Source organism: Ambystoma mexicanum, chromosome 5q, assembly GCF_040938575.1.
Source record: "Ambystoma mexicanum isolate Mex_15411 chromosome 5q, UKY_AmexF1_1, whole genome shotgun sequence".
NCBI lineage: Eukaryota > Metazoa > Chordata > Amphibia > Caudata > Ambystomatidae > Ambystoma > Ambystoma mexicanum.
In genome coordinates this window covers 1,360,177,782-1,360,204,151 of record NC_090933.1, presented here as the reverse complement: position 1 = coordinate 1,360,204,151, position 26,370 = coordinate 1,360,177,782, and the positions used below count along the sequence as shown (strand labels likewise).

Here is a 26,370-nt window from a genome sequence, read left to right as displayed (position 1 = left end):
CCTGAGCATTGAGTGGGTAATAAGCATAACACTGATTGCAGTGCTTGGAAACTCGATGATCGGGTCTGAAGCGCTATATGTTATGTTATGTTATGTTATTGTTCCTTTGTATAGCGCCTTATATACATTGGCATGATCTCGAAGCACTGTGGGCTGAGTGCCCTCAGGGCCCATAGTCCAGGTCAGTGGAGAGAATAGGGTAGTAAATAGTGCTTGGATGCAGCATGTGTGATTCACGTGCTGTGTAGCTGCATTCCAATGCTAGGCAATTTATGCAACAAGGTCGTTGACCTCCGTGTCTGCATTCTGGTGGTCGTGGAACTTGTATCTGAGATTATGTGTGCAGCTAGGCTGATTTGTTCGTGGAGTATTGCTGCATTCACGGTGGTGTGTAGGATTGTGTGCAGCTAGGCTGATTTGTTCGTGGGGTATTGCTGCATTCACGGTGGTGTGTAGGATTGTGTTCAGCTAGGCTGATTTGTTCGTGGGGTATTGCTGCATTCACGGTGGTGTGTAGGATTGTGTTCAGCTAGGCTGATTTGTTCGTGGGGTATTGCTGCATTCACGGTGGTGTGTAGGATTGTGTGCAGCTATGCTGATTTGTTCATGGGGTATTGCTGCATTCACGGTGGTGTGTAGGATTGTGTGCAGCTAGGCTGATTTGTTCATGGGGTATTGCTGCATTCACGGTGGTGTGTAGGATTGTGTGCAGCTAGGCTGATTTGTTCATGGGGTATTTCTGCATTCACGGTGGTGTGTAGGATTGTGTGAAGCTAGGCTGAAATTAATGGAGGGGTATAGCTGTGTTCTATTGTTTGTTGGCCTCTGGAATGCAGAATCCCTCTTGAACTGATCTTCCCTGACCCCTAACTACTTCAACTCTTATGACCCTTAACTTTAATGTCTTGCTATCACAAGGATCTCTCATCATGACTCTGCTGCACTATCAGCTCCCCACATGGACTCTCATACCTTCTCTCATGCTACCCAAACTGCTGAAAGGGTAGCGAGGTGGGGTTGCTTATGAATAAGGCCCTCGCCACTCCCCTTGCCCCCTCTGACATCATGTCATCCTCTTTTGACTATCCCACTATTCCACTCCACCATCCTACACCTCTCACTGATTGGGCTCTCTATAGCCTATAACTTCTCTTTGAGTCACTTCCCACTAACATCCCCATTGTCATGTTGGGGACATTAAGTTCCCAAACCGCCCATCCCCTCTGCCGCCTTGAACTTAACTCCCTCCTACCTGACCAATCCCTCCACTCTCTCCATGACCAGCCTACCCATTCTGGTAGGAAATCTCCTGACCTTGTCTTTCTATCGACGTTGCTCTCCTCCTCTCCATCGAACCCTCTCCTTCTGATCACTCTATTGTTCTCTTTAATGTCTTGGTCCCTCCACCTTCTACTCCTCCTCCAGCTTCTCAAATGGCCAAACAATGTTCAAGCAGTTCTCTCGTGCCCCATACCACGATGGTGTGAGGCCCTTACTCCTGCCTCACCCTCCCATTCATTGCTCTTGTATTGATATGCTTTTTCCCAATTTCACTCTGTATTTATGACACCCTTTGACCAACAATATTTTGCATGCACCTCCAGGCCATCGTGCTCACGTCCTCACTCCTGAATCACCTCTGATATTCTGGCCCTCAAGAGAAGCAGTCACTCTGATCAACAATGCTCTTCAAAAACCTACAAACCATCAAATGTGCCCTTGCTGCCTTCACCTCTGCAATGGACTCTTACTTCTCTTACTTTAGAGACCTAATGTCCTCCATTCACAATCACCCTCACAACATGTGATCCATCCTCCAAGATGTGCTCACACCCCCCAAGCCAATAACCCATGCCCCTCCCTAGCTTCCAATGACTTTGTTCACTACTTTGCCTCTAAAATCTCTTTTTTTGTGACAATCGTACACCCCTCCTCTCTCCACATCCTCCACCATTCCTCTGTCCACCACCTCTGCCCTGCCCCTTCTACTCTTGACTACTTCTGTCCTTCCTTTGCTGCAAATTGGCATCCCTCCTTCTTTGCAACATCCTATCATGGGCTCCAATCAAGCTGTTTGTTCCACAAATGATCAACCACTTAGTCCCAAACACTGGCCCTCTTTTCTCTCAGCTCTTTAGCCTCTCTCTCTATACAGGACTCATTCCTGTCTCCTTCGGCGACAGTCCTATACAGTTTGAAGAAAGCCTCTGCTGACCCAAGTGAACTCTCTCCCAGTTCCTCCCACCCCGTTATTGAAAGGTCTTTGAGTGGGTGGTCTTCAAGTGAACATGAAGTACATTGAGAATAATTATCTTGGAGAACCATTCAATCTGTCTCCCATAGTAAACACTCCCGAGACTGCACCCCCATGAGACTGCACTCCAGCATCTCTCCAGCTTTCTCTCTGATGCTCACCACTCTACACAGTCTTCAATGCTCATCCTTTTGGATGTCTCTGATGGCTTTAACACTGTTGACCACTCCTCCCACCTCCTCACTCTCAAGGACCTTGGGTTTTGCAAAACTGCTCTAGCCTGAAATGCCTCCTAACGGGCAGGTTGCTCCTTCAAAGTGTCCTGGACCTTGCAAACCTCTGCCCCCACTACATGCTGGCCGTCTTCCAATGATCAGTTAGTTCTTGGACCCCCTGAGCTATCCTCCCGAGACTTGTTGCTTCTTTTGCCTTTCACTATTACCTCTTTGATAATGTCACTCAAATTCTTGCTCATTTCAATCTTTTACCTCAGGGATCTTTGAATGGATTAACAGTCTCTCTGATGAACTCTTCAAAAGTGAAAGACACCATTGTCATGGCTTGCAACCTCATCCCCCCCCTTTCCTCCTTGTTCCCTCACTCAAAGCTCACTACTGCGAGTGCTCTTTGATAGCAAAATCTCAATGCCACAATTCATCTTCACCGCCATCGCCTCTGCTGGCTATCTTAGGTTCTCACCATTTGTAAAATATGTTCATTTCTTAGTCGCTCTAACTCACCACTCTAGGTGACTCTAATATCGACTTCTGCTCGTGTCTACTCTGTGGCATTTCCCTCTACTCCTTTTGCTCTCTTGATAAAGTTCTCCACTTTGCTACCTGGACTAATCTACCCCACGTCTGCCTACCGACAACCTGCTGGTTGTCTCTATGTGCAGAAACGCATTGTTTTCAAGTTTCCTCTTGTAAACTCCAACGCTATCAAAGGTCCGATCCTCAGTACCTGGCTGCCTGTATCTCTACTCCCCATCTCATTCCCTCTGCTCCTCCTCTGCACTCAACCTCACTGTCCCACACTCCACCTGCCACACCTCACTCCCAGTCTCTCCCTACTCGCCCCGCTCCACTGGCATCCTCTGCCATCTCAATCACAGCCAGTGCAGCTGTGGATCTCTGCAGCGCTCGGCATAAGCTTCACTGACATGCTAAAGAGGGATCCCCCACTGCCCTCTCCCCCGTCTTGACACCACCACTCCCCACAGAGCCGTGCAATGATGTGCTTGTGGTTATATGTGTACACTGCTCTTTAGGTAATTGCAATGATACCTGAGATCGAACACTCCTACTCCGGTGCTGACCAAGTGGTGCTTGGTTTTAAAAAGTTTAGATTCCAAACTTCGTAAATGTTTCCAATATAAGTTGCTTTATTGTTTGTCAAGTGTTTCATACATTGAGTGTCATTCTTGTGACATACTTCCTAGTAATTCCAAGCTCACATAGTGTCTCGAGTAGACAATTGCCTAGGTTTTCCTGGTGCCGACACGAGTTGCAACCTTAAGGTTTTTCTCAAGGCAGTAATGTCAGTATCTTGGTCCTGGTTAGTGAGAGCTTGTGTCTGGTTCAATGATTGGACTGGATAGTCACTAATCCCAGTTGCGTGTGACGGCCGTACGTGGTCCCGCAGAGATAAGCTCGATTACGTTGATCACCGCGGGACCACATACGGCGCTCACACCAAGCTCTCAACATTGTTTCTGAGTACAATTGATATAAGGTTACACGGTATTGTCTCAGCCATGCTGTGTACCTTTTGACCTCCTCCATTGCTTCTGCGTATAATTCTGCAGTCTTGTATGTGGAGGTGAGTCTTTTCGATTTCCTTACCAGCCTTCGTCGCTCCACCAGCTGTGTATTGAATTTGTGGAGGTGACACTGAGCTTTTGGTTGCTCCAAGTTCTTGGTTTTCTTATAAACCTGTAGTAGAGGTCGATAGTCCACCTGGTTACCTGTCTCTTCTTCCTTAAGTGTGGTGAGCCTAGTTTATCTGGACTTGAGGGATGGCTTTGCTTCCTTCATTAGTTTGAGTCGTGCTCCATTTCCACTGGATTCGATCTGAGCGGCCATTAATTGTTTCGGAGAGAAGACCGAATGCCATGTGGTCATTAGTGAATTGTGGTCACTGTGTATAGTTCGTAGGATTTCAAAGGCTGTTATCTGGGAAAAAAACTCTCTTGATACCTATGTATGGTCATTGTTGAAGCCTCTGCCCAGACTTTCCCATGTGTGAATATTTGAGGATTTCACTGATTTCAACCAATGTATATTGTGGAAATCCATCACATTCATTAAGGTTTCCCATTGCCACCCCTGCGCTTCTCCGTCCTTTGAAGCAAACATTCTTTTTTTCTGTTGTGCTGGTTCTTGACAGCGAGCGTTTAGATCCCCAGTGATTATCACATGATTTATTTGAAAACTGTCCCGTGCATCCTCTATTAACGTTGCCATATTTTCTAGAAAGGATTTGGTGGTTATTGCAGTGGGGTTACAGTAAGTGTTTATCAGAAGGATATGTTAGATTTTCGCTACACCCTCTTTAGTCTGGGATTGCTGCCAATCTAGAACAGTTGCTAGTATAAATTCCGTGGCTCTGAGGGAGGTCTTAATTGATAGGCTGCACCCCCTACGTACTGCAGTGAGCAGTCCTGATCTGGGGCACCCCTTTGGGCCTTTTTTTTGCGCAGGATACAGAGATGTCGTATCCCTGAAGAGTTGGTTGTACGGAGAGCCAGGTCTCCTGGAATCACAAAAGGTCAAAGCTGCCCAAATGGTCGCCGTTGTTGGAAGTTAGGTGACCGAATCCTCTTGTGTTCCAGGAGCCTAGTTTGAGTATGTTTTCTGGCAGCTTTTGAGGCTGGTTCGGGGTAAGACTCACCCTGACGGCTGTGTCCTTCCTATCTGGTGGCTAACATCTGTAATTTCTCTTTTTCTCTGCATCCTTCCATGACCAATTGGTCGGTGTGGAATGGTGAGGACCCCAGGACTTATTTAGGTTGTCTCTCTTCCTGGGCCTTTCCTCCGACTGAGGTGGTACAGTACGGTCACTTTGTGTGTGAGGTCCCCTAGGCGCTCTTCCCCTCGGGGTATTGTCCTCTGGAGTATGCCTTTCTGTATTGCTGGGCCACGAGGTGTTAAGCCTTTTTTCTATGTTTAATCGCTTTGCATCCAGTAAGTTTTTGAGAGGGGTTTCCTGTTGTGTAATAGCTCTTTGAGTGTCCAGATTGAACCGGAGAAGACTTCTCTATCACGTCACCTAGGTCATCCTGATGGGTCTTTTTGTTCTTAAACCATTCCGACTACCACTGTGTGGGGTTGAATCTTCCTTTAGCGTGCCATCTGGATTGCTTTCGCTCAGGTTGTAGCCTCGATCGTGCAAGTAGTACGTCGCTTCCAATAATATTGTTTTTATTATGGGTGAGTCCAGATCAAGGAATGAGCTGTCGTTGCCCCTGATCGCATTTGGTTCCACCACCTTGAGGTCATTTGATAGAAGGGGTCAGAGGCTCGGGATTTGCTTAAAGAGGCCAGCGATTGTGCAGCGATTTAGAATCAAATGATCCTTTAATGCTCCCATTCTCTCCAAAAGGAAGGTTCTACTGCGTTGAGGGATCAGCAGGGATGGGCCTTGATTGGTTTTCTTAGTGTGTTTTGTTTCCTCAGGATGGTTACTAGGCTTGTCTAGCCAGCCTTCTTTTCCAGGTTTCCTCTCTCTAGAGTTTTGATTGGCTTTCTTAGTGTGTTGTGTTTCCTCAGGATGGTAACTAGGCTTGTCTAGACAGCCTTCTTTTGCAGGTTTCCTCTCTCTGGAGTTTTGATTGGTTTTCTTAGTGTGTTTTGTTTCCTCAGATGGTTACTAGGCTTGTCTTGACAGCCTTCTTTTGCAGGTTTCCTCTCTCTAGAGTTTTGATTGGTTTTCTTAGTGTATTTTGTTTCCTCAGATGGTTACTAGGCTTGTCTAGACAGCCTTCTTTTGCAGGTTTACTCTCTCTGGAGTTTTGATTGGTTTTCTTAGTGTATTTTGTTTCCTCAGATGGTTACTAGGCTTGTCTAGACAGCCTTCTTTTGCAGGTTTCCTCTCTCTGGAGTTTTGATTGGTTTTCTTAGTGTATTTTGTTTCCTCAGATGGTTACTAGGCTTGTCTAGACAGCCTTCTTTTGCAGGTTTCCTCTCTCTGGAGTTTTGATCCCTTCTGCTTCTCTTGGATGGATTTTCAGGGGACCTTGGTTTCGGCCTTCGCTTTGGGGGTGCTGTCTCCTAAATTGTAGGAGGTCTTCTCCTTGCTCAGTTGATGGATTCAGTTCTCGTGCCCCCACCACTTCCCATTTGGATGGTTTTGCTCTTTGTGCTGGTCCCTTTATCTTGCTTGAGATGTTTAATAATCCACTCCTGTAAGTGACCAGGCTTTTCCGTGGGCGACTAACTCGACATCCTTTTGCTCTATTTTCCACTTTAAAGGCTGGTTGACTGACAATTCCGATTCCGAGTCCTCGATTGAGTATGCACTCATATTCATGAGATCAATTTTTGAAGTCTCATCGTCGGACTCTGACGCTGGGTCTTCTGTCACTCTGTCCTTTCCTTGCTTTGTGTTCCTCATCTTCTCGCACGGAGGCTGTGAAATGAACTTTTTTTTGCGCTGCACCTGTTTTTTATAGCGACTATTCAGGGTTGCCTTTGAGGATCCTGCTCGGCTTTTTAGATTGAATATTTTTGTTGATTCAGAGACAGATGATTCAATTATCAGAGCTTTTTGCGAAAAATTCCTGAATGATACTCAAGGTGTTTCTTTCTGGATGTCTTGTAATAAGCTTAGAGCTTTGGTCTTAGTCAAGCATTTCAGGGTGGTTTGTTTGGGTCCTGGGTCCCTGTTTCCACTTTGATCCGCCGAGCTCGAAGCAGAATGATGGTCAGAGTCACCAGTATCAACATGGGTGAGATCTTCTATGCCTCTGGGAGAGGTAGCGATGGCACTTTTGGCCCCCATCTCCTTTCTTGTTTTCAGTGGCTCCTTTTAGGCTGGAATGGAGTCTGCGTGAGATTGACAAAAACCTGATTTAGACATGTCCATTCCCGTAGGTTGAACGGGCTCCCCCCTGGGCTACGCGTGTCTCTCGGAGTCTCCAGAATAGGCAGTTGACAGTATTTCGGACTCTGAAGTTGAAAGTCAAGTCAGAAGTTTGCTGTTATATACCCTTCCAGGAAAGCTAATTTTGTGCTCATGATGGCTAGTGGTGTAGTCCTTCTGGGCCTCATTCAATGCCTCATACAATTTGCAAAAAGGAGCTAAGGCAATGGTTATCGTTGACATGATTGCCATCAGGTCTATTTTCTTGGAGGGGGAGTCTCTGTCCGGTGTGTGAGAGATTTCACTCAAGCGCCTATGTTGGTGCTCTGATCGCGGTGAGCAGACTGATCACGGACTCGGTCCCCTTGTCTGTGTCTGTTAATGGATTTGCCTGTAAGCTCAAACTCTGGGCTTTTTGTATTTCGATTTGTATCCTTCTTGCATGCATGATCCACGAGCCGGAGATTAGTGACAATCTCGTAGTCGGTGTCGTCCGATGTCTAGTGGATTGGGTCTTTACTAGGGACCGTAGAGTCACCTCCCGTTTCCGTCTGGTTTCCCTTGTTGTCACCAGGACTAATTTGGATGCCCGCTGTTTGTGAGGCTGTGCTTTCTGGTGCTCCCTTTTTTTATCCAGGGATAAATGTTGTGGAATTATGTTATTTTGAGGAGCACACAGAGGAGGCAGGTTTGCTTGCCGAGTTGGGGCCTTAGGAGTAATATGCCATCTTAGTTGGTTTGAGGCTAGAGTTGGCTTATGCCCAGGTTAGATGGATTTGATAGATCAGGTTCTATCTGTCGAGGGCTCTGTTTGTCGGGGGAGCTGGCCCCTGGCTGATCAAGCACTTGGTTTGTTGGTTCCTCTGCCACTTCTAATATTTCGGAATCTGAAAGTTCGATTTATTTTTCTGAATATGCATCACATTTCTTCTTGAAAAAAGCTTCAAACTCTTTTGTCTGCAATCGTTGCTTCATATGGTCAACTGCTGTTTTACGGTTTGGGGTTCTGCCCACATTCCCACCTCTCTTTGAGCTTTTCGTGTAGTTCTGATGTGCTTGGACAGGTAAGTTGCCTTTCGCTGCACTTCCCTTGGAGTCTTGTGGTTTAGTCGACGCCTGTTGCTCCGCACAGGGGTCCCCACTTCCAGCCTCTTCATTGGAAATAAGGTCCCCACCTTTCATCGTCGGTATTGGTGATTGGACTTTTTCCTGCAGTTGGCACTCCCTTGTGGGGCACTCTGGAGAGCCCAAATTCTGAACCGGAGATTCCTCGGGGGCCTCCTCTATCAGATCATTCGAGATGCGTTTTGGGTCTGTCTTTCGTGGCTGGGAGAAGCCTTGCTGCCTCTTCCCTGAAATACTGGTGACAGGGGGCAGGAAGGAAGGCCAGTTCGGTCTTCAAATTCAGGAGTCCTGTGCAGCATGGAAATCGATTAGCGGGGGGTAAGCTTTGGGCTGTGCCACCCCCTCATTCTACTCCGCGGGTCCTGTCTCGCCCACACCCTGATCCTTTATGACGGGGTTTGGAGAGACTTGTGCGGTTACCTCGCTAGGTCCTAGTTGACTAGGGCAACTGTGCTGACCCGCTTGGAATGATGTAGCTTCCAAGTCGGTGGAGAGTGGTTTGAGGTAGGTTGGAAGCTTCATCGGTCTTTGAAACGGTAAATCCTCGCCGGTCATTGGGCTCTCGTTTGTGTATGCCATCAAGTCACCCAACTGTGGTGCTTGTTCCAGTGATCATCGTTGGTGAGGTATAGGGGAGAAGTAGCGGAGCCACGAAGGCTTCCGTAGGCTCCTCTGGTGGAGTTCATATATCACCAGGCTCCTCTAGGGCAGGCAGACAGGGATTGCTTGACCCATGGGGCTCTAAGTCGTGTGCATTAGTTCTTGTGACTGAGGAGCCACTCGTGGGTTTCCTTCTACTAAATGTAGTTCTTATGACTGCGGCGTTGATACGTTCGAGTCCCCCCGGACGGTATAGCGAGGAGAACTGGAGAGCTCGCTTTCCTGACTCCAGTGAGGCACATTCAGAGGCTCGGGCAGGGCTTGTCAGGGTCAGATCTTCCAGCCGTGGCCTGCTGCTCTGGAGCAGTCACCCTCCTTCCTCCATGTTCCTGTAGATTTCCGCGGGGCTCGGCCAACGTACATTGACTCTTTTCTTGCTCTTTGCTGCGGGGGGGCGAACTCCTGAAGGGAGGGTTTCCGTTCACCATCCACCTGAACAGCCAAACAGTGCCACCAGCCCTTTTGCCACCAGGGCTTGCCACATTAGTTAATGTCACCTTTGTAAGTAACGTGTCTGGATTTGCCCAGGGACGTCATTTCACCAAAATGCCAGGGGTAGCGGAAGTGACATCACATGACCCTTGACTTCTGATGACATCACCGGAAGTGATGTCATTTGACCCCAACCCAAAGTGATATCGCGGGTAACGATGGAACATAACATTTCACCCGTTGACAAAACAGGAAGTGGCATTACATAGCATTTTACACTACGAAAAATATGGTTACGATATCACTATAATGTGATGTACATTTCATACAAGAATGGATCGCCATATGTATCGAGTGTGTATAGGCCCATATTACCAAATTACTGTGAATGCAGAAGATGTCCACGACCAAATGATAATGATGTGTTATTATATAGCACTTACGCTTAAGCACTTTACATAGAAGAAATATACACCCAATATCACCCAACCTGTGTTGGTACCCATTTATGGCCCTCAGATATGAAAGGCTGAGTTGAGGCGTTTAAGAACAGACTAAATCAGTGACTCAGTACAAAAAAGAAGGTGGGTGAGGCGCGCACTCCCGGTCCTGGTCAATTGAACCTGTTGCAAAAAATATAATAAGTAGCTGGGTCAAATCCCAAAATGGACAAATATTCGCAGGGTTAGATCCCTTCTGCTGCAAATCAGGTACTCAGTAATAACAGGGTTAGATCCCTTGCTGCAAATCAGGTACTCAGTAATAACAGGGTTAAATCCCTCAGCTGCAGTTCTGTGGTCTGTAGTTGTTCTCCTCCTAGCGCTTTCTTATCTCAAATAATCATCAGGGAGGCTGTTGAGCAGGTGTGTCTAATTAGACTCAAAGGATTCTGGTAGCTGTAGTGAAAATGTTTTTTTCTGTTCAGGTGACCAACAACCGACACCCCTCCAAAGCACAAGTCCTTCCCAAATTTGGGGGAGGGGAGAGAACAATCTTTATGATTCTCCAAAGTGGGGCACAGTCACCCCGTGGCGCTGCCTCTGGAGCCCGGGACTCCCATAGCATTCAGTACAAAAAGGAAGGTGGGTGAGGCGCGCACTCCCGGTCCTGGTCAATTGAGCCTGTTGCAAAAAATATAATAAGTAGCTGGGTCAAATCCCAAAATGGACAAATATTCGCAGGGTTAGATCCCTTCTGCTGCAAATCAGGTACTCAGTAATAACAGGGTTAGATCCCTTGCTGCAAATCAGGTACTCAGTAATAACAGGGTTAGATCCCTCAGCTGCAGTTCTGTGGTCTGTAGTTGTTCTCCTCCTAGCGCTTTCTTATCTCAAATAATCATCAGGGAGGCTGTTGAGCAGGTGTGTCTAATTAGACTCAAAGGATTCTGGTAGCTGTAGTGAAAACGTTTTTTTCTGTTCAGGTGACCAACAACCGACACCCCTCCAAAGCACAAGTCCTTCCCAAATTTGGGGGAGGGGAGAGAACCATCTTTATGATTCTCCAAAGTGGGGCACAGTCACCCCGTGGCGCTGCCTCTGGAGCCCGGGACTCCCATAGCATTCAGTACAAAAAAGAAGGTGGGTGAGGCGCGCACTCCCGGTCCGGGTCAATTGAACCTGTTGCAAAAAATATAATAAGTAGCTGGGTCAAATCCCAAAATGGACAAATATTCGCAGGGTTAGATCCCTTCTGCTGCAAATCAGGTACTCAGTGACTCACCCCCTGAAGTGTGCCTGAAATAAACCTTTAAGGAGTCTAGCAATTATTGTATAGAATTCCAGAAAGACACATTTTTTGGTATTCCTATTCTTTCTTGTTTGGGCCAGTGCTGAACATGTTAGACTTGTGGTGCTCCTGTTCTTATGTTTCTTTTTTTTAAGGGGCTTGGACAGGAAAGCCAGCCACTCCAGAAGTAAAGAGCCACATGGTGCTGGCCACAGCCCAGGAGCTTGCATTGCAAAAACAAAAAAAAAACATGTTTTTTTTAGAGGCCGCAAGGGCGACCACGGAGGTCGCACTTGTGACCTCTGGCAACCCCCAAATGACGTCCCTGGATGTGCCCCTGGTCTGTGCCCCACTCTGCTTATTGCTTGCTCTCATCGTTCTGCCAGCGCACAGGCATCCTTTCTGGGCTGCCTCCACTTCTGTAGCTTTTTATTGAAAGTAATTTCTGATTGAAATCCCTGTATCACAGATAAATGCAAATAGATATACATATATATATCCCAGCGTGCATCTGTGTGTGCTCCTTAACGTGGGAGCAGCCCAGGGCTTCTGTGGTCTCCAGCGTATCACCAGTGGGGGGACCATGAGTACCATGAGTACTAGTTAGTGATTCTACCCCTGAAGGGGGGGCCCTATGCCACAAACAAAAGCCTCTGGATCACGCATCCATCACTCACGCCCTGTGTGTGCTAAAGGCTATTTACTCCAGACCTTGATGGAGTGCTTGTCTACAACATGCAATGTTCTGTTCCTGGTCACCTGTAGCCTCGCCCTCTGGGATGGGCTGTGCCCAGGAGAGTATTTAAGCAGCGCCATCGCCCCCTCGTCTGACAGCAGCTCCTGAAGTCTTGGAGTGCAGACAGAAGCCAGACTGAAGATGACTCCCTCCCTAGCACTGCTGCTTCTGCTGGCCCTGGTGGGGTGCAGCTCGGGTAAGAAGCACCTGTGAGGATAGATAGAGTGCCTGCACAGCACCTCCTGCTGGTGGCGTGTGTGTGCGGCAGCGCCTCCTGCTGGTGGCGTGTGTGTGCGGCACCGCCTGCTGCTGGTGGTGGTGTGTATATGAGGCAGCGCCTGCTGCTGGTGGCGTGTGTGCGGCAGCGCCTGCTGCTGGTGGCGTGTGTGCGGCATAGCCTGCTGCTGATGGCGTGTGTGCGGCAGCGCCTTCTGCTGGTGATGGTGTGTGCGGCAGCGCCTCCTGCTGGTGGCGTGTGTGTGGCAGCGCCTGCTGCTGGTGGTGGTGTGTATATGAGGCAGCACCTCCTGTTGGTGGCGTGTGTGCGGCAGCGCCTGCTGCTGGTGGTGGTGTGTGCGGCAGCGCCTGCTGTTGGTATTGTGTGTGTGCGTTAGCACCTGCTGCTCATGGCGTGTGTGTGCGGCAGCGCCTGCTGCTGGTGGCGTGTGTGTTCGGCAGCGCCTGCAGTTGGTGGTGGTGTGTATGTGAGGCAGCACCGCAACCCCTGCTGGTGGTGTGTGTGTGCGTTAGCACCTGCGGCTGATGGCGTGTGTGTGCGGCAGCGCCTGCTGCTGATGGTGTGTGTGTGCGGCAGCGCCTGCTGTTGGTGGTGTGTGTGTGCGTTAGCACCTGCTGCTGATGGCTGTGTGTGCGGCAGCACCTGCTGCTGGTGGTGTGTGTGTGCGTTAGCATCTGCTGCTGATGGTGTGTGCGCGGCAGCACCTGCTGCTGGTGGCCTGTGTGTGTGGCAGCGCCTGCTGCTGATGGCGTGTGTGTGCGTTAGCATCTGCTGCAGATGGCTGTGTGTGCGGCAGCACCTGCTGCTGATGGCGTGTGTGCGGCAGCACCTGCTGCTGATGGCGTGTGTGTGCGCGGCAGCGCCTGCTGCTGGTGGCGGGTGTGTGCGGCAGCGCCTCCTGCTGGCGGTGGCGTCTGTGTGTGTGGCAGCGCCTCCTGCTGGTGGTGTGTGTGTGCGTTAGCACCTGCTGCTGATGGCGTGTGTGTGCGGCAGCACCTGCTGCTGATGGCGTCTGTGTGCGGCAGCGCCTGCTGCTGATGGCGTGTGTGTGCGTTAGCACCTGCTGCTGATGGCGTGTGTGTGCGGCAGCGCCTCCTGCTGGCTGGCGGTGGCGTGTGTGTGTGTGGCAGAGCTCTCGAGAGCCTTCTCCAGGGCAGTGTGGTCGCTAGTGTTGTGCCACCTTATGCTACTGCCTTTGGCTCAGATTTCCAGAATACAAGAGCAGTAGGCGAGATTGGGGAATGCTTTCAGAACTTTCGGTGGAGGGGCAGTGAGCAGGGGCTCTTATAGCACCCGCTCCCCACCCCCTCCCGCCCCCGTGTGCCACGAGTCCCAGGGCAATAGTGCATTCAGATCCCAGCACCTCCAATCACTGATCTGGTGGGGGCTTCCCTGAGGCACTGCAGCAGGTGTCAGCGCCTGGGCTCGTATGTGTGCCCCAGGCACCTCCTCCAGCGCTAGACTGTGGGTCTGGGGGGCAGCAGGTCTAAGGGACACAAAAAGAAAGCAGACCACAGGTCCAGACCCTAATATTGGTCTGGACAGGCACGGTCCCTATTCTCCTGGTGAAAGCTGCAGAAGTAGAACTGTATCCCAGAGGGTCCCTAGTGGGCGAGGTCTTACTGTCTCCCAGAGGGTCCCTGGTGGGCGAGGTCTTACTGTCTCCCAGAGGGTCCCTAGTGGGCGAGGTCTTACTGTCTCCCAGAGGGTTCCTAGTGGGTGACATCTTACTGTCTCCCAGAGGGTTCCTAGTGGGTGACGTCTTACTGTCTCCCAGAGGGTTCATAGTGGGCGATGTCTTACTGCCTCCCAGAGGGTCTCTGCTGGGCGATGTCTTACTGTCTCCCAGAGGGTCCCTAGTGAGCAAGGTCTTACTGTCTCCCAGAGGGTTCCCAGTGGGCGAGGTCTTACTGTCTCCCAGAGGGTCCCTGGTGGGTGATGTTTTACTGCCTCCCAGAGGGTCTCTGCTGGGCGATGTCTTACTGTCTCCCAGAGGGTCCCTAGTGGGCGAGGTCTTACTGTCTCTTAGAGGGTCCCTGGTAGGCGACGTCTTACTGTCTCCCAGAGGGTCCCTGGTGGGCGACGTCTTACTGTCTCCCAGAGGGTCCCTGGTGGACGACATCTTCCTGTCTCCCAGAGGGTTCCTAGTGGGCGATGTCTTACGGTCTCCCAGAGGGTCCCTGGTGGGCGACGTCTTGCGGTCTCCCAGAGGGTCCCTGGAGGGCTATGTCTTACTGTCTCCCAGAGCGTCCCTGGTGGGCGATGTGTTACTTTCTCCCAGATGGTCCCTGGTGGGCAGTGTTTTACTGTCTCCCAGAGGGTTCCTGATAGGCAATGTCTTCCTGTCTCCCAGAGGGTCTCTGTTGAGCGATGTCTTACTGTCTCCCAGAGGGTCCCTAGTGGGCGAGATCTTACTGTCTCCCAGAGGGTTCCTAGTGGGCGATGTCTTACGGTCTCCCAGATGGTCCCTGGTGGGCGACGTCTTACGGTCTCCAAGAGGGTTCCTACTGGGTGACGTCTTACCGTCCCCCATTGGGTCCCTGGTGGCCGACGTTTTACGGTCTCCCAGAGGGTTCCTAGTGGGCGACGTCTTACTGTATCCCAGAGGGTTCCTAGTGGGCAAGGTCTTACTGTCTCCCAGAGGGTCCCTGGTAGATGTTTTACTGTCTCCCAGAGGGTCCCTGGTGGGTGAAGTCTTACTGTATCCCAGAGGGTTCCTAGTGGGCAAGGTCTTACTGTCTCCCAGAGGGTCCCTGGTAGATGTTTTACTGTCTCCCAGGGGGTCCCTGGTGGGCGACGTCTTACTGTCTCCCAGAGGGTTCCTAGTGGGCGAGGTCTTACTGTCTCCCAGAGGGTCCCTGGTAGATGTCTTACTGTTTCCCAGTGGGTCCCAGCTGGGCGAGGTCTTACAGTCTCCCAGAGGGTCCCTAGTGGGCGAGGTCTTACTGTCTCCCAGAGGGTTCCTAGTGGGTGAGGTTTTACTGTCTCCCAGAGGGTCCCTGGTGGGCGAGGTCTTACTGTCTCCCAGACGGTCCCTAGTGGGCGAGGTCTTACTGTCTCCCAGAGGGTCCCCGGTGGGCGAGGTCTTAATGTCTCCCAGAGGGTTCCTAGTGGGCGAGGTCTTACTGTCTCCCAGAGGGTCCCTGGTAGATGACTTACTGTTTCAAAGCAGGTCCAAGCTGGGTGAGGTCTTACTGTCTCCCAGAGGGTCCCTAGTGGGCAAGGTCTTACTGTCTCCCAGAGGGTTCCTAGTGGGCGAGGTTTTACTGTCTCCCAGAGCGTCCCTGGTGGGCGATGTGTTACTTTCTCCCAGATGGTCCCTGGTGGGCATTGTCTTACTGTCTCCCAGAGGGTTCCTGATAGGCAATGTCTTCCTGTCTCCCAGAGGGTCTCTGGTGAGCGATGTCTTAATGTCTCCCAGAGAGTCCCTAGTGGGAGAGATCTTACTGTCTCCCAGAGGGTTCCTAGTGGGCGATGTTTTACGGTCTCCCAGAGGGTCCCTGGTGGGCGACGTCTTACGGTCTCCCAGAGGGTTCCTAGTGGGCGACGTCTTACTGTCTCAAAGAGGGTTCCTAGTGGGCGATGTCTTACCGTCTCCCAGAGGGTCCCTGGTGGGCGATGTTTTACGGTCTCCCAGAGGGTTCCTAGTCGGCGACGTCTTACTGTCTCCCAGAGGGTTCCTGGAGGGCTATGTCTTACTGTCTCCCAGAGGGTCCCTGGTGGGTGAAGTCTTACTGTATCCCAGAGGGTTCCTAGTGGGCAAGGTCTTACTGTCTCCCAGAGGGTCCCTGGTAGATGTTTTACTGTCTCCCAGGGGTTCCCTGGTGGGCAATGTCTTACTCTCCCCCAGAGGGTCCCTGGTGGCCGACGTCTTACTGTCTCCCAGAGGGTTCCTAGTGGGCGAGGTCTTACTGTCTCCCAGAGGGTCCCTGGTAGATGTCTTACTGTTTCCCAGTGGGTCCCAGGTGGGCGAGGTCTTACTGTCTCCCAGAGGGTCCCTAGTGGACAAGGTCTTACTCTCTCCCAGAGGGTTCCTAGTGGGCGAGGTTTTACTGTCTCTCAGAGGGTCCCAGGTGGGCGAGGTCTTACTGTCTCCCAGAGGGTCCCTAGTGGGAGAGGTCTTACTGTCTCCCAGAGGGTCCCTGGTGGGCGAGGTCTTAATGTCTCCCAGAGGGTTCCTAGTGGGCGAGGTCTTACTGTCTCCCAGAGGGTCCCTGGTAGATGTCTTACAGTTTCCCAGCAGGTCCCAGCTGGGCGAGGTCTTACTGTCTCCCAGAGGGTCCCTAGTGGGTGAGGTATTACTGTCTCCCAGAGGGTTCCTAGTGGGCGAGGTTTTACTGTCTCCCAGAGCGTCCCTGGTGGGCGATGTGTTACTTTCTCCCAGATGGTCCCTGGTGGGCAGTGTCTTACTGTCTCCCAGAGGGTTCCTGATAGGCAATGTCTTCCTGTCTCCCAGAGGGTCTCTGGTGAGCGATGTCTTAATGTCTCCCGGAGGGTTCCCAGTGGGAGAGATCTTACTGTCTCCCAGAGGGTTCCTAGTGGACGATGTCTTACGGTCTCCCAGAGGGTCCCTGGTGGGCGACGTCTTACGGTCTCCCAGAGGGTTCCTAGTGGGCGACGTCTTACCGTCTCCCAGAGGGTCCCTGGTGGGTGACGTTTTACTGTCTCCCAGAGGGTTCCTAGTGGGCGACGTCTTACTGTCTCCCAGAGGGTCCCTGGAGGGCTATGTCTTACTGTCTCCCAGAGGGTCCCTGGTGGGTGAAGTCTTACTGTATCCCAGAGGGTTCCTAGTGGGCAAGGTCTTACTTTCTCCCAGAGGGTCCCTGGTAGATGTTTTACTGTCTCCCACGGGGTCCCTGGTGGGTGATGTCTTACTGTCTCCCAGAGGGTTCCTAGTGGGCGAGGTCTTACTGTCTCCCAGAGGGTTCCTAGTGGGCGAGGTCTTACTGTCTCCCAGAGGGTCCCTGGTAGATGTCTTACTGTTTCCCAGTGGGTCCCAGCTGGGCGAGGTCTTACTGTCTCCCAGAGGGTCCCTAATGGACGAGGTCTTACTGTCTCCCAGAGGGTTCCTAGTGGGCGAGGTTTTACTGTCTCCCAGAGGGTACCTGGTGGGCGAGGTCTTACTGTCTCCCAGAGGGTCCCTAGTGGGCGAGGTCTTGCTGTCTCCCAGAGGGTCCCTGGTGGGCGAGGTCTTACTGTCTCCCAGAGGGTTCCTAGTGGGCGAGGTCTTACTCTCTCCCAGAGGGTCCCTGGTAGATGTCTTACTGTTTCCCAGCAGGTCCCAGCTGGGCGAGGTCTTACTGTCTCCCAGAGGGTCCCTAGTGGGTGAGGTCTTACTGTCTCCCAGAGGGTTCCTAGTGGGCGAGGTTTTACTGTCTCCCAGAGGGTCCCTGGTGGGCGAGGTCTTACTGTCTCCCAGAGGGTCCCTAGTGGGCAAGGTCTTACTGTCTCCCAGAGGGTCCCAGTTGGGCGACGTCTTACGGTCTCCCGGAGGGTTCATAGTGGGCAACGTTTTACTGTCTCCCAGAGGGTCCCCTTTGGGCGATGTGTTACTGTCTACCAGATGGTCCCTGGTGGGCAGTGTCTAGCTGTATCCCAGAGGTCCCTGGAGGGCTATGTCTTACTGTCTCCCATTGGGTCCCTGGTGAGCGACGTCTCCCAGAGGGTTCCTAGTAGGCGAGGTCTTACTGTCTCACAGAGGGTCCCTGGTAGATGTCTTACTGTTTCCCAAGGGGTTCCTGCTGTGCAAGGTCTTACTGTCTCCCAGAGGTTCGCTAGTGGGCGAGGTCTTACTGTCTCCCAGAGGGTTCCTAGTGGGCGAGGTTTTACTGTCTCCCAGAGGGTCCCTGGTGGGCGAGGTCTTACTGTCTCCTAGATGGTCCCTGGTGGGCGATGTCTTACTGTCTCCCAGAGGGTTCCTAGTGGGTGAGGTCTTACTGTCTCCCAGAGGGTCCCTGGTAGATGTCTTACTGTTTCCCAACGGGTCCCAGCTGGGCGAGGTCTTACTGTCTCCCAGAGGGTGCCCTAGTGGGCGAGGTCTTACTGTCTCCCAGAGGGTTCCTAGTGGTCGAGGTCTTACTGTCTCCCAGAGGGTCCCTGGTGGGCAAAGTTTTACTATCTCCCAGTGGGTCCCTAGTGGGCAAGGACACACTGTCTCCCAGAGGGTCCCTAGTGGGCGAGGTCTTACTGTCTCCCAGAGGGTTCCTAGTGGGTGAGGTTTTACTGTCTCCCAGAGGGTCCCTGGTGGGCAAGGTCTTACTGTCTCCCAGAGGGTCCCTAGTGGGCGAGGTCTTACTGTCTCCCAGAGGGTCCCCGGTGGGCGAGGTCTTAATGTCTCCCAGAGGGTTCCTAGTGGGCGATGTCTTACGGTCTCCCAGATGGTCCCTGGTGGGCGACGTCTTACGGTCTCCAAGAGGGTTCCTACTGGGTGACGTCTTACCGTCTCCCAGAGGGTCCCTGGTGGCCGACGTTTTACGGTCTCCCAGAGGGTTCCTAGTGGGCGACGTCTTACTGTATCCCAGAGGGTTCCTAGTGGGCAAGGTCTTACTGTCTCCCAGAGGGTCCCTGGTAGATGTTTTACTGTCTCCCAGAGGGTCCCTGGTGGGTGAAGTCTTACTGTATCCCAGAGGGTTCCGAGTGGGCAAGGTCTTACTGTCTCCCAGAGGGTCCCTGGTAGATGTTTTACTGTCACCCAGGGGGTCCCTGGTGGGCGACGTCTTACTGTCTCCCAGAGGGTTCCTAGTGGGCGAGGTCTTACTGTCTCCCAGAGGGTCCCTGGTAGATGTCTTACTGTTTCCCAGTGGGTCCCAGCTGGGCGAGGTCTTACTGTCTCCCAGAGGGTCCCTAGTGGGCGAGGTCTTACTGTCTCCCAGAGGGTTCCTAGTGGGTGAGGTTTTACTGTCTCCCAGAGGGTCCCTGGTGGGCGAGGTCTTACTGTCTCCCAGAGGGTCGCTAGTGGGCGAGGTCTTACTGTCTCCCAGAGGGTCCCCGGTGGGCGAGGTCTTAATGTCTCCCAGAGGGTTCCTAGTGGGCGAGGTCTTACTGTCTCCCAGAGGGTCCCTGGTAGATGACTTACTGTTTCAAAGCAGGTCCAAGCTGGGTGAGGTCTTACTGTCTCCCAGAGGGTCCCTAGTGGGCGAGGTCTTACTGTCTCCCAGAGGGTTCCTAGTGGGCGAGGTTTTACTGTCTCCCAGAGCGTCCCTTGTGGGCGATGTGTTACTTTCTCCCAGATGGTCCCTGGTGGGCATTGTCTTACTGTCTCCCAGAGGGTTCCTGATAGGCAATGTCTTCCTGTCTCCCAGAGGGTCTCTGGTGAGCGATGTCTTAATGTCTCCCAGAGAGTCCCTAGTGGGAGAGATCTTACTGTCTCCCAGAGGGTTCCTAGTGGGCGATGTTTTACGGTCTCCCAGAGGGTCCCTGGTGGGCGACGTCTTACGGTCTCCCAGAGGGTTCCTAGTGGGCGACGTCTTACTGTCTCAAAGAGGGTTCCTAGTGGTCGACGTCTTACCGTCTCCCAGAGGGTCCCTGGTGGGCGACGTTTTACGGTCTCCCAGAGGGTTCCTAGTCGGCGACGTCTTACTGTCTCCCAGAGGGTCCCTGGAGGGCTATGTCTTACTGTCTCCCAGAGGGTCCCTGGTGGGTGAAGTCTTACTGTATCCCAGAGGGTTCCTAGTGGGCAAGGTCTTACTGTCTCCCAGAGGGTCCCTGGTAGATGTTTTACTGTCTCCCAGGGGTTCCCTGGTGGGCAATGTCTTACTCTTCCCCAGAGGGTCCCTGGTGGCCGACGTCTTACTGTCTCCCAGAGGGTTCCTAGTGGGCGAGGTCTTACTGTCTCCCAGAAGGTCCCTGGTAGATGTCTTACTGTTTCCCAGTGGGTCCCAGCTGGGCGAGGTCTTACTGTCTCCCAGAGGGTCCCTAGTGGACAAGGTCTTACTCTCTCCCAGAGGGTTCCTAGTGGGCGAGGTTTTACTGTCTCTCAGAGGGTCCCTGGTGGGCGAGGTCTTACTGTCTCCCAGAGGGTCCCTAGTGGGAGAGGTCTTACTGTCTCCCAGAGGGTCCCTGGTGGGCGAGGTCTTAATGTCTCCCAGAGGGTTCCTAGTGGGCGAGGTCTTACTGTCTCCCAGAGGGTCCCTGGTAGATGTCTTAATGTTTCCCAGCAGGTCCCAGCTGGGCGAGGTCTTACTGTCTCCCAGAGGGTCCCTAGTGGGCGAGGTATTACTGTCTCCCAGAGGGTTCCTAGTGGGCGAGGTTTTACTGTCTCCCAGAGCATCCCTGGTGGGCGATGTGTTACTTTCTCCCAGATGGTCCCTGGTGGGCAGTGTCTTACTGTCTCCCAGAGGGTTCCTGATAGGCAATGTCTTCCTGTCTCCCAGAGGGTCTCTGGTGAGCGATGTCTTAATGTCTCCCGGAGGGTCCCCAGTGGGAGAGATCTTACTGTCTCCCAGAGGGTTCCTAGTGGATGATGTCTTACGGTCTCCCAGAGGGTCCCTGGTGGGCGACGTCTTACGGTCTCCCAGAGGGTTCCTAGTGGGCGACGTCTTACCGTCTCCCAGAGGGTCCCTGGTGGGTGACGTTTTACTGTCTCCCAGAGGGTTCCTAGTGGGCGACGTCTTACTGTCTCCCAGAGGGTCCCTGGAGGGCTATGTCTTACTGTCTCCCAGAGGGTCCCTGGTGGGTGAAGTCTTACTGTATCCCAGAGGGTTCCTAGTGGGCAAGGTCTTACTTTCTCCCAGAGGGTCCCTGGTAGATGTTTTACTGTCTCCCACGGGGTCCCTGGTGGGTGATGTCTTACTCTCCCCCAGAGGGTCCCTGGTGGGCGACGTCTTACTGTCTCCCAGAGGGTTCCTAGTGGGCGAGGTCTTACTGTCTCCCAGAGGGTCCCTGGCAGATGTCTTACTGTTTCCCAGTGGGTCCCAGCTGGGCGAGGTCTTACTGTCTCCCAGAGGGTCCCTAATGGGCGAGGTCTTACTGTCTCCCAGAGGGTTCCTAGTGGGCGAGGTTTTACTGTCTCCCAGAGGGTACCTGGTGGGCGAGGTCTTACTGTCTCCCAGAGGGTCCCTAGTGGGAGAGGTCTTGCTGTCTCCCAGAGGGTCCCTGGTGGGCGAGGTCTTACTGTCTCCCAGAGGGTTCCTAGTGGGCGAGGTCTTACTGTCTCCCAGAGGGTCCCTGGTAGATGTCTTACTGTTTCCCAGCAGGTCCCAGCTGGGCGAGGTCTTACTGTCTCCCAGAGGGTCCCTAGTGGCTGAGGTCTTACTGTCTCCCAGAGGGTTCCTAGTGGGCGAGGTTTTACTGTCTCCCAGAGGGTCCCTGGTAGGCGAGGTCTTACTGTCTCCCAGAGGGTCCCTAGTGGGCGAGGTCTTACTGTCTCCCAGAGGGTCCCAGTTGGGCGACGTCTTACGGTCTCCCGGAGGGTTCATAGTGGGCAACGTTTTACTGTCTCCCAGAGGGTCCCCTTTGGGCGATGTGTTACTGTCTACCAGATGGTCCCTGGTGGGCAGTGTCTAGCTGTATCCCAGAGGTCCCTGGAGGGCTATGTCTTACTGTCACCCAGCGGGTTCCTGGTGGGCGATGTCTTACTGTATCCCAGAGGGTTCCTAGTGGGCAAGGTCTTACTGTATCCCAGAGGGTTCCTGGTGGGCGAGGTTTTACTGTCTCCCAGAGGGTCCCTGGTAGATGTTTTACTCTTTCCCAGGCGGTCCCTGGTAGGCGTTGTCTTACTCTCTCCCAGAGGGTCCCTGGTGAGCGACGTCTCCCAGAGGGTTCCTAGTAGGCGAGGTCTTACTGTCTCACAGAGGGTCCCTGGTAGATGTCTTACTGTTTCCCAAGGGGTTCCTGCTGTGCGAGGTCTTACTGTCTCCCAGAGGGTCGCTAGTGGGCGAGGTCTTACTGTCTCCCAGAGGGTTTCTAGTGGGCGAGGTTTTACTGTCTCCCAGAGGGTCCCTGGTGGGCGAGGTCTTACTGTCTCCTAGAGGGTCCCTGGTGGACGATGTCTTACTGTCTCCCAGAGGGTTCCTAGTGGGTGAGGTCTTACTGTCTCCCAGAGGGTCCCTGGTAGATGTCTTACTGTTTCCCAACGGGTCCCAGCTGGGCGAGGTCTTACTGTCTCCCAGAGGGTGCCCTAGTGGGCGAGGTCTTACTGTCTCCCAGAGGGTTCCTAGTGGGCGAGGTCTTACTGTCTCCCAGAGGGTCCCTGGTGGGCAAAGTTTTACTATCTCCCAGTGGGTCCCTAGTGGGCAAGGACACACTGTCTCCCAGAGGGTCCCTAGTGGGCGAGGTCTTACTGTCTCCCAGAGGATCCCTGGTGGGCGATGTCTTACTGGGCGACGTCTCACTGTCTCCCAGAGGGTCCCTGGTGGGCGATGTCTTACTGTCTCCCAGATTGTCCCTGGTAGGCGACGTCTTACTTTCTCCCAGAACGTCCCTGGTGGGCAACGTCTTACGGTCAACGTCCCTGGTGGGCAACGTCTTACAGTCTCCCAGAGGGTCCCTGGTAGATGTCTTACTGTCTCCCGGGGGTGGCTCGTGGGCGATGTCTTACTCTCCCCGAGAGTGTCCCTGGTGGGCGATGTCTTACTGTCTCCCAGAGGGTTCGTAGTGGGCGAGGTCTTACTGTCTCCCAGAGGGTCCTGTTTCCCAGTGGGTTCCTGCTGGGCGAGGTCTTACTGTCTCTCAGAGGGTCCCTCGTGTCAGAGGTCTGTCTCCCAGAGGGTCCCTGGTGGGCGACGTCTTACTGTCTCCAAGAGGGTCCCTGGTGGGTGACGTCTTACTGGGTGACATCTTACTGTCTCCCAGAGGGTCCCTGGTGGCCGACGTCTTACTGTTTCCAGAGGGGCCCTGGTGGGCGAGGTCTTACTGGGCGATGTCTTACTGTCTCCCAGAGGGTCCCTGGTGGGCGACGTCTTACTGGGCGACGTCTTACTGGGCAACGTCTTACTGTCTCCCAGAGGGTCCCTTCTGGGTGTCTGTCTCCCAGATTGTCCCTGGTGGGCAACGTCTTACTGTCTCCCAGAAGGTCCCTGGTGGGTGACATCTTACTGTCTCCCAGAGGGTCCCTGGTGGGCGATGTCTTACTGGGCGACATTTTACGGTCTCCCAGAGGGTCCCTGGTGGGCGACGTCTTACTGTCTCCCAGATGGTCATTGGTGGGCGATGTCTTACTGTCTCCCAGAGGGTCCCTGGTGGGCGACGTCTTACTTGGTGACGCCTTACTTTCTCCCAGAGGGTCCCTGGTGGGCGATGTCTTACTGTCTCCCAGAGGGTCCCTGATGGGTGCCTTACTGTCTCCCAGATTGTCCCTGGTGGGCGACGTCTTACTGTCTCCCAGAAGGTCCCTGGTGGGCGACGTCTTACTGTCTCCCAGTGGGTCCCTGGTGGGCCCGATCCGCTGTGGAGGTCTGAAGTGCTCATCCTCTTCTGTGTTGTAATGTGAAATGTAGCGCCACCTCATCAGATAGAGAATTATTGGCGCTATACTCACATGAGTGCTTGAGTACCTGTACTGCACCGGCACTCACCAATCTAGCGTGCTATCACGAGAGCACAGTTTTCAGTGCGCATGTGTTTGCGTTGCACAAGCTGCGCTGGGCACATCTTCTCCAATACTGAGAGATGGCCTCTGGGTTTTTCAATCATATATCTTGAACTGGGTCTCGAGGCCCGAGGGGTTGGGGGTGGGGGAGGGTGCACACGGCAGTTTACCGTATATTTTCAGTTACTAGTTCAGGACATTACATCTGCGCTTTGCAATCATCCAGAACCTTAATGTGCGCTTTGAAGCGCGCATGTTGCCGGCTGCTTTTGCTGGCACCCTTTGGATGTTAGCGCCCTTGGGCTTCGCAGTACCCAGCAGCGTTCTTATCACCTTGTTGCCCCTCTACTCTGGTTTTGACTACTTTAGCACCTTGCTGACGAACAGTGTTTAATAGCTTTTCAGTGGACATGTGTTTCAGCTCTCACTGGCTGCCTATCCCGCGATAATCTGCGGCTATTAACCCCTTTGCTGCATTACTTTATGTCCCCATTATAATCTAAGCACACACGGTTTCCGTAGGCTCTTCTTCCCAGCTTTAGGCAAGTGGGCTACCAATCATCATTTTGAAATGGACCCCCCTCCCAAATAGCCCTGACATATCTTCACCTGGCCATGCCCATAGAGTACAGTAGGTCTGATAAACATGTTCAGCAAATTCTAATGCCCACTGCCACTTTAACCTTCCTTGTCCCACTGCCACGTTACCCTGCCTTGGCCCACTGCCATCTTACCCTGCCATGCCTCACTGCCTTTTACCCTGCCATGGCCCACTGCCTCTTTACCCTGGCTTGGCTCACTGCCACTTTACCCTGGCTTGGCCCACTGCCACTTTACCCTGCCATGGCCCACTGCCACTTTACCCTGCCATGGCCCACTGCCACGTTACCCAGGCTTGGCCCACTGCTACTTTACCTGTCTTGGCCCACTGCCACTTTACCCTGCCTTGGCTCAGTGCCACTTTACACTGCCATGGCCCACTGCCACTTTACCCTGCCCTGGCCCACTGTCACTTTACTCTGCCTTGGCCCACTGCCACTCTACCTAGGCTTGGCCCACTGCCACTTTACCCTGGCTTGGCCTACTGCCACTTTACCCTGCCTTAGCCCACTGCCACTTTACCCTGCCATGGCCCACTGCCATTTTACCCTGCCTTGGCCCACTGCCACTTTATCCTGCCATGGCCCACTGCCACTTTACCCTGGCTTGGCCCACTGCCACTCTACCCAGGCCTGGCCCACTGCCACTTTACCCTGCCTTGGCCCACTGTCACTTTACCCTGCAGTAGCCCACTGCCACTCTACCCAGGCTTGGCCCACTGCCACTTTACCCTGCCTTGGCCCACTGTCACTTTACCCTGCCTTGGCCCACTGCCACTCTACCCAGGCTTGGCCCACTGTCACTTTACCCTGCCATGGCCCACTGCCACTTTACCCTGCCTTGGCCCACTGCCACTCTACCCAGGCTTGGCCCACTGCCACTTTACCCTGCCTTGGCCCACTGCCACTTTACCCTGCCATGGCCCACTGCCACCCTGCCTTGGCCCACTGCCACTTTACCCTGCCATGGCCCACTGCTCCTTTACCCTGGCCTGGCCCACTGCCACTCTACCCAGGCTTGGCCCACTGCGACTTTACCCTGCCTTGGCCCACTGTCACTTTACCCTGCCTTGGCCCACTGCCACTTTACCCTGCCTTGGCCCACTGCCACTTTACCCTGCCATGGCCCACTGCCACCCTGCCTTGGCCCACTGCCACTTTACCCTGCCATGGCCCACTGCTCCTTTACCCTGGCCTGGCCCACTGACACTCTACCCAGGCTTGGCCCACTGCCACTTTACCCTGCCTTGGCCCACTGTCACTTTACCCTGCCTTGGCCCACTGCCACTTTACCCTGCCTTGGCCCACTGCCACTCTACCCAGGTTTGGCCCACTGCCACTTTACCCTGCAATGGCCAACTGCCAATCTACCCAGGCTTGGCCCACTGTCACTTTACCCTGCCACGGCCCACTGCCACTTTACCCTGCCATGGCCCACTGCCACGTTACCCAGGCTTGGCCCACTGCCACTTTACCCTGCCTTGGCCCACTGCCACTTTACCCTGCCATGGCCCACTGCTACATTACCCTGCCTTGGCCCACTGTCACTTTACCCTGCCTTGGCCCACTGCAACAGTACCCAGGCTTGGCCCACTGCCACTTTACCCTGGCTTTGCCTACTGCCACTTTACCCTGCCTTGTCCCACTGCCACTTTACCCTGCCTTGGCCTACTGTCACTTTACCCTGCCTTGGCCCACTGCCACTTTACCCAGGCTTGGCCCACTGCCACTTTACCCTGCCTTGGCCCACTGCCACTTTACCCAGGCTTGGCCTACTGCCACTTTACCCTGCCTTGGCCCACTGCCACGTAACCCAGGCTTGGCCAACTGCCACTCTACCCTGGCTTGGCACACTGCCACTTTACCCTGCCTTAGCCCACTGCCACGTTACCCAGGCTTGGCCCACTGCCACTTTACCCTGGCTTGGCCCACTGCCACTTTACCCTGGCTTGGCCCACTGCCACTTTACCCTGGCTTGACCCTCTGCCA

General features: G+C 53.4%; 1 protein-coding gene across 2 annotated transcripts in view; it reads left to right on the top strand.

Annotated features, from left to right (window-relative positions):
- Nucleotides 1–26,370, top strand: part of LOC138498154 (fish-egg lectin-like) — a 359,483-nt gene that overhangs the window by 305,661 nt on the left and 27,452 nt on the right. Inside the window, exon 1 of one of the 2 annotated variants that reach the window (XM_069622032.1) lies at nucleotides 12,088–12,213. The exons of the other annotated variant lie outside the window; for it this stretch is intronic. Within the exon in view, the coding sequence (XP_069478133.1) occupies nucleotides 12,159–12,213 (55 nt within the window). The 5' untranslated portion in view covers nucleotides 12,088–12,158. Of the gene's footprint in view, nucleotides 1–12,087; nucleotides 12,214–26,370 lie in introns of those variants that run through there. 2 annotated transcript variants of the gene reach the window in all.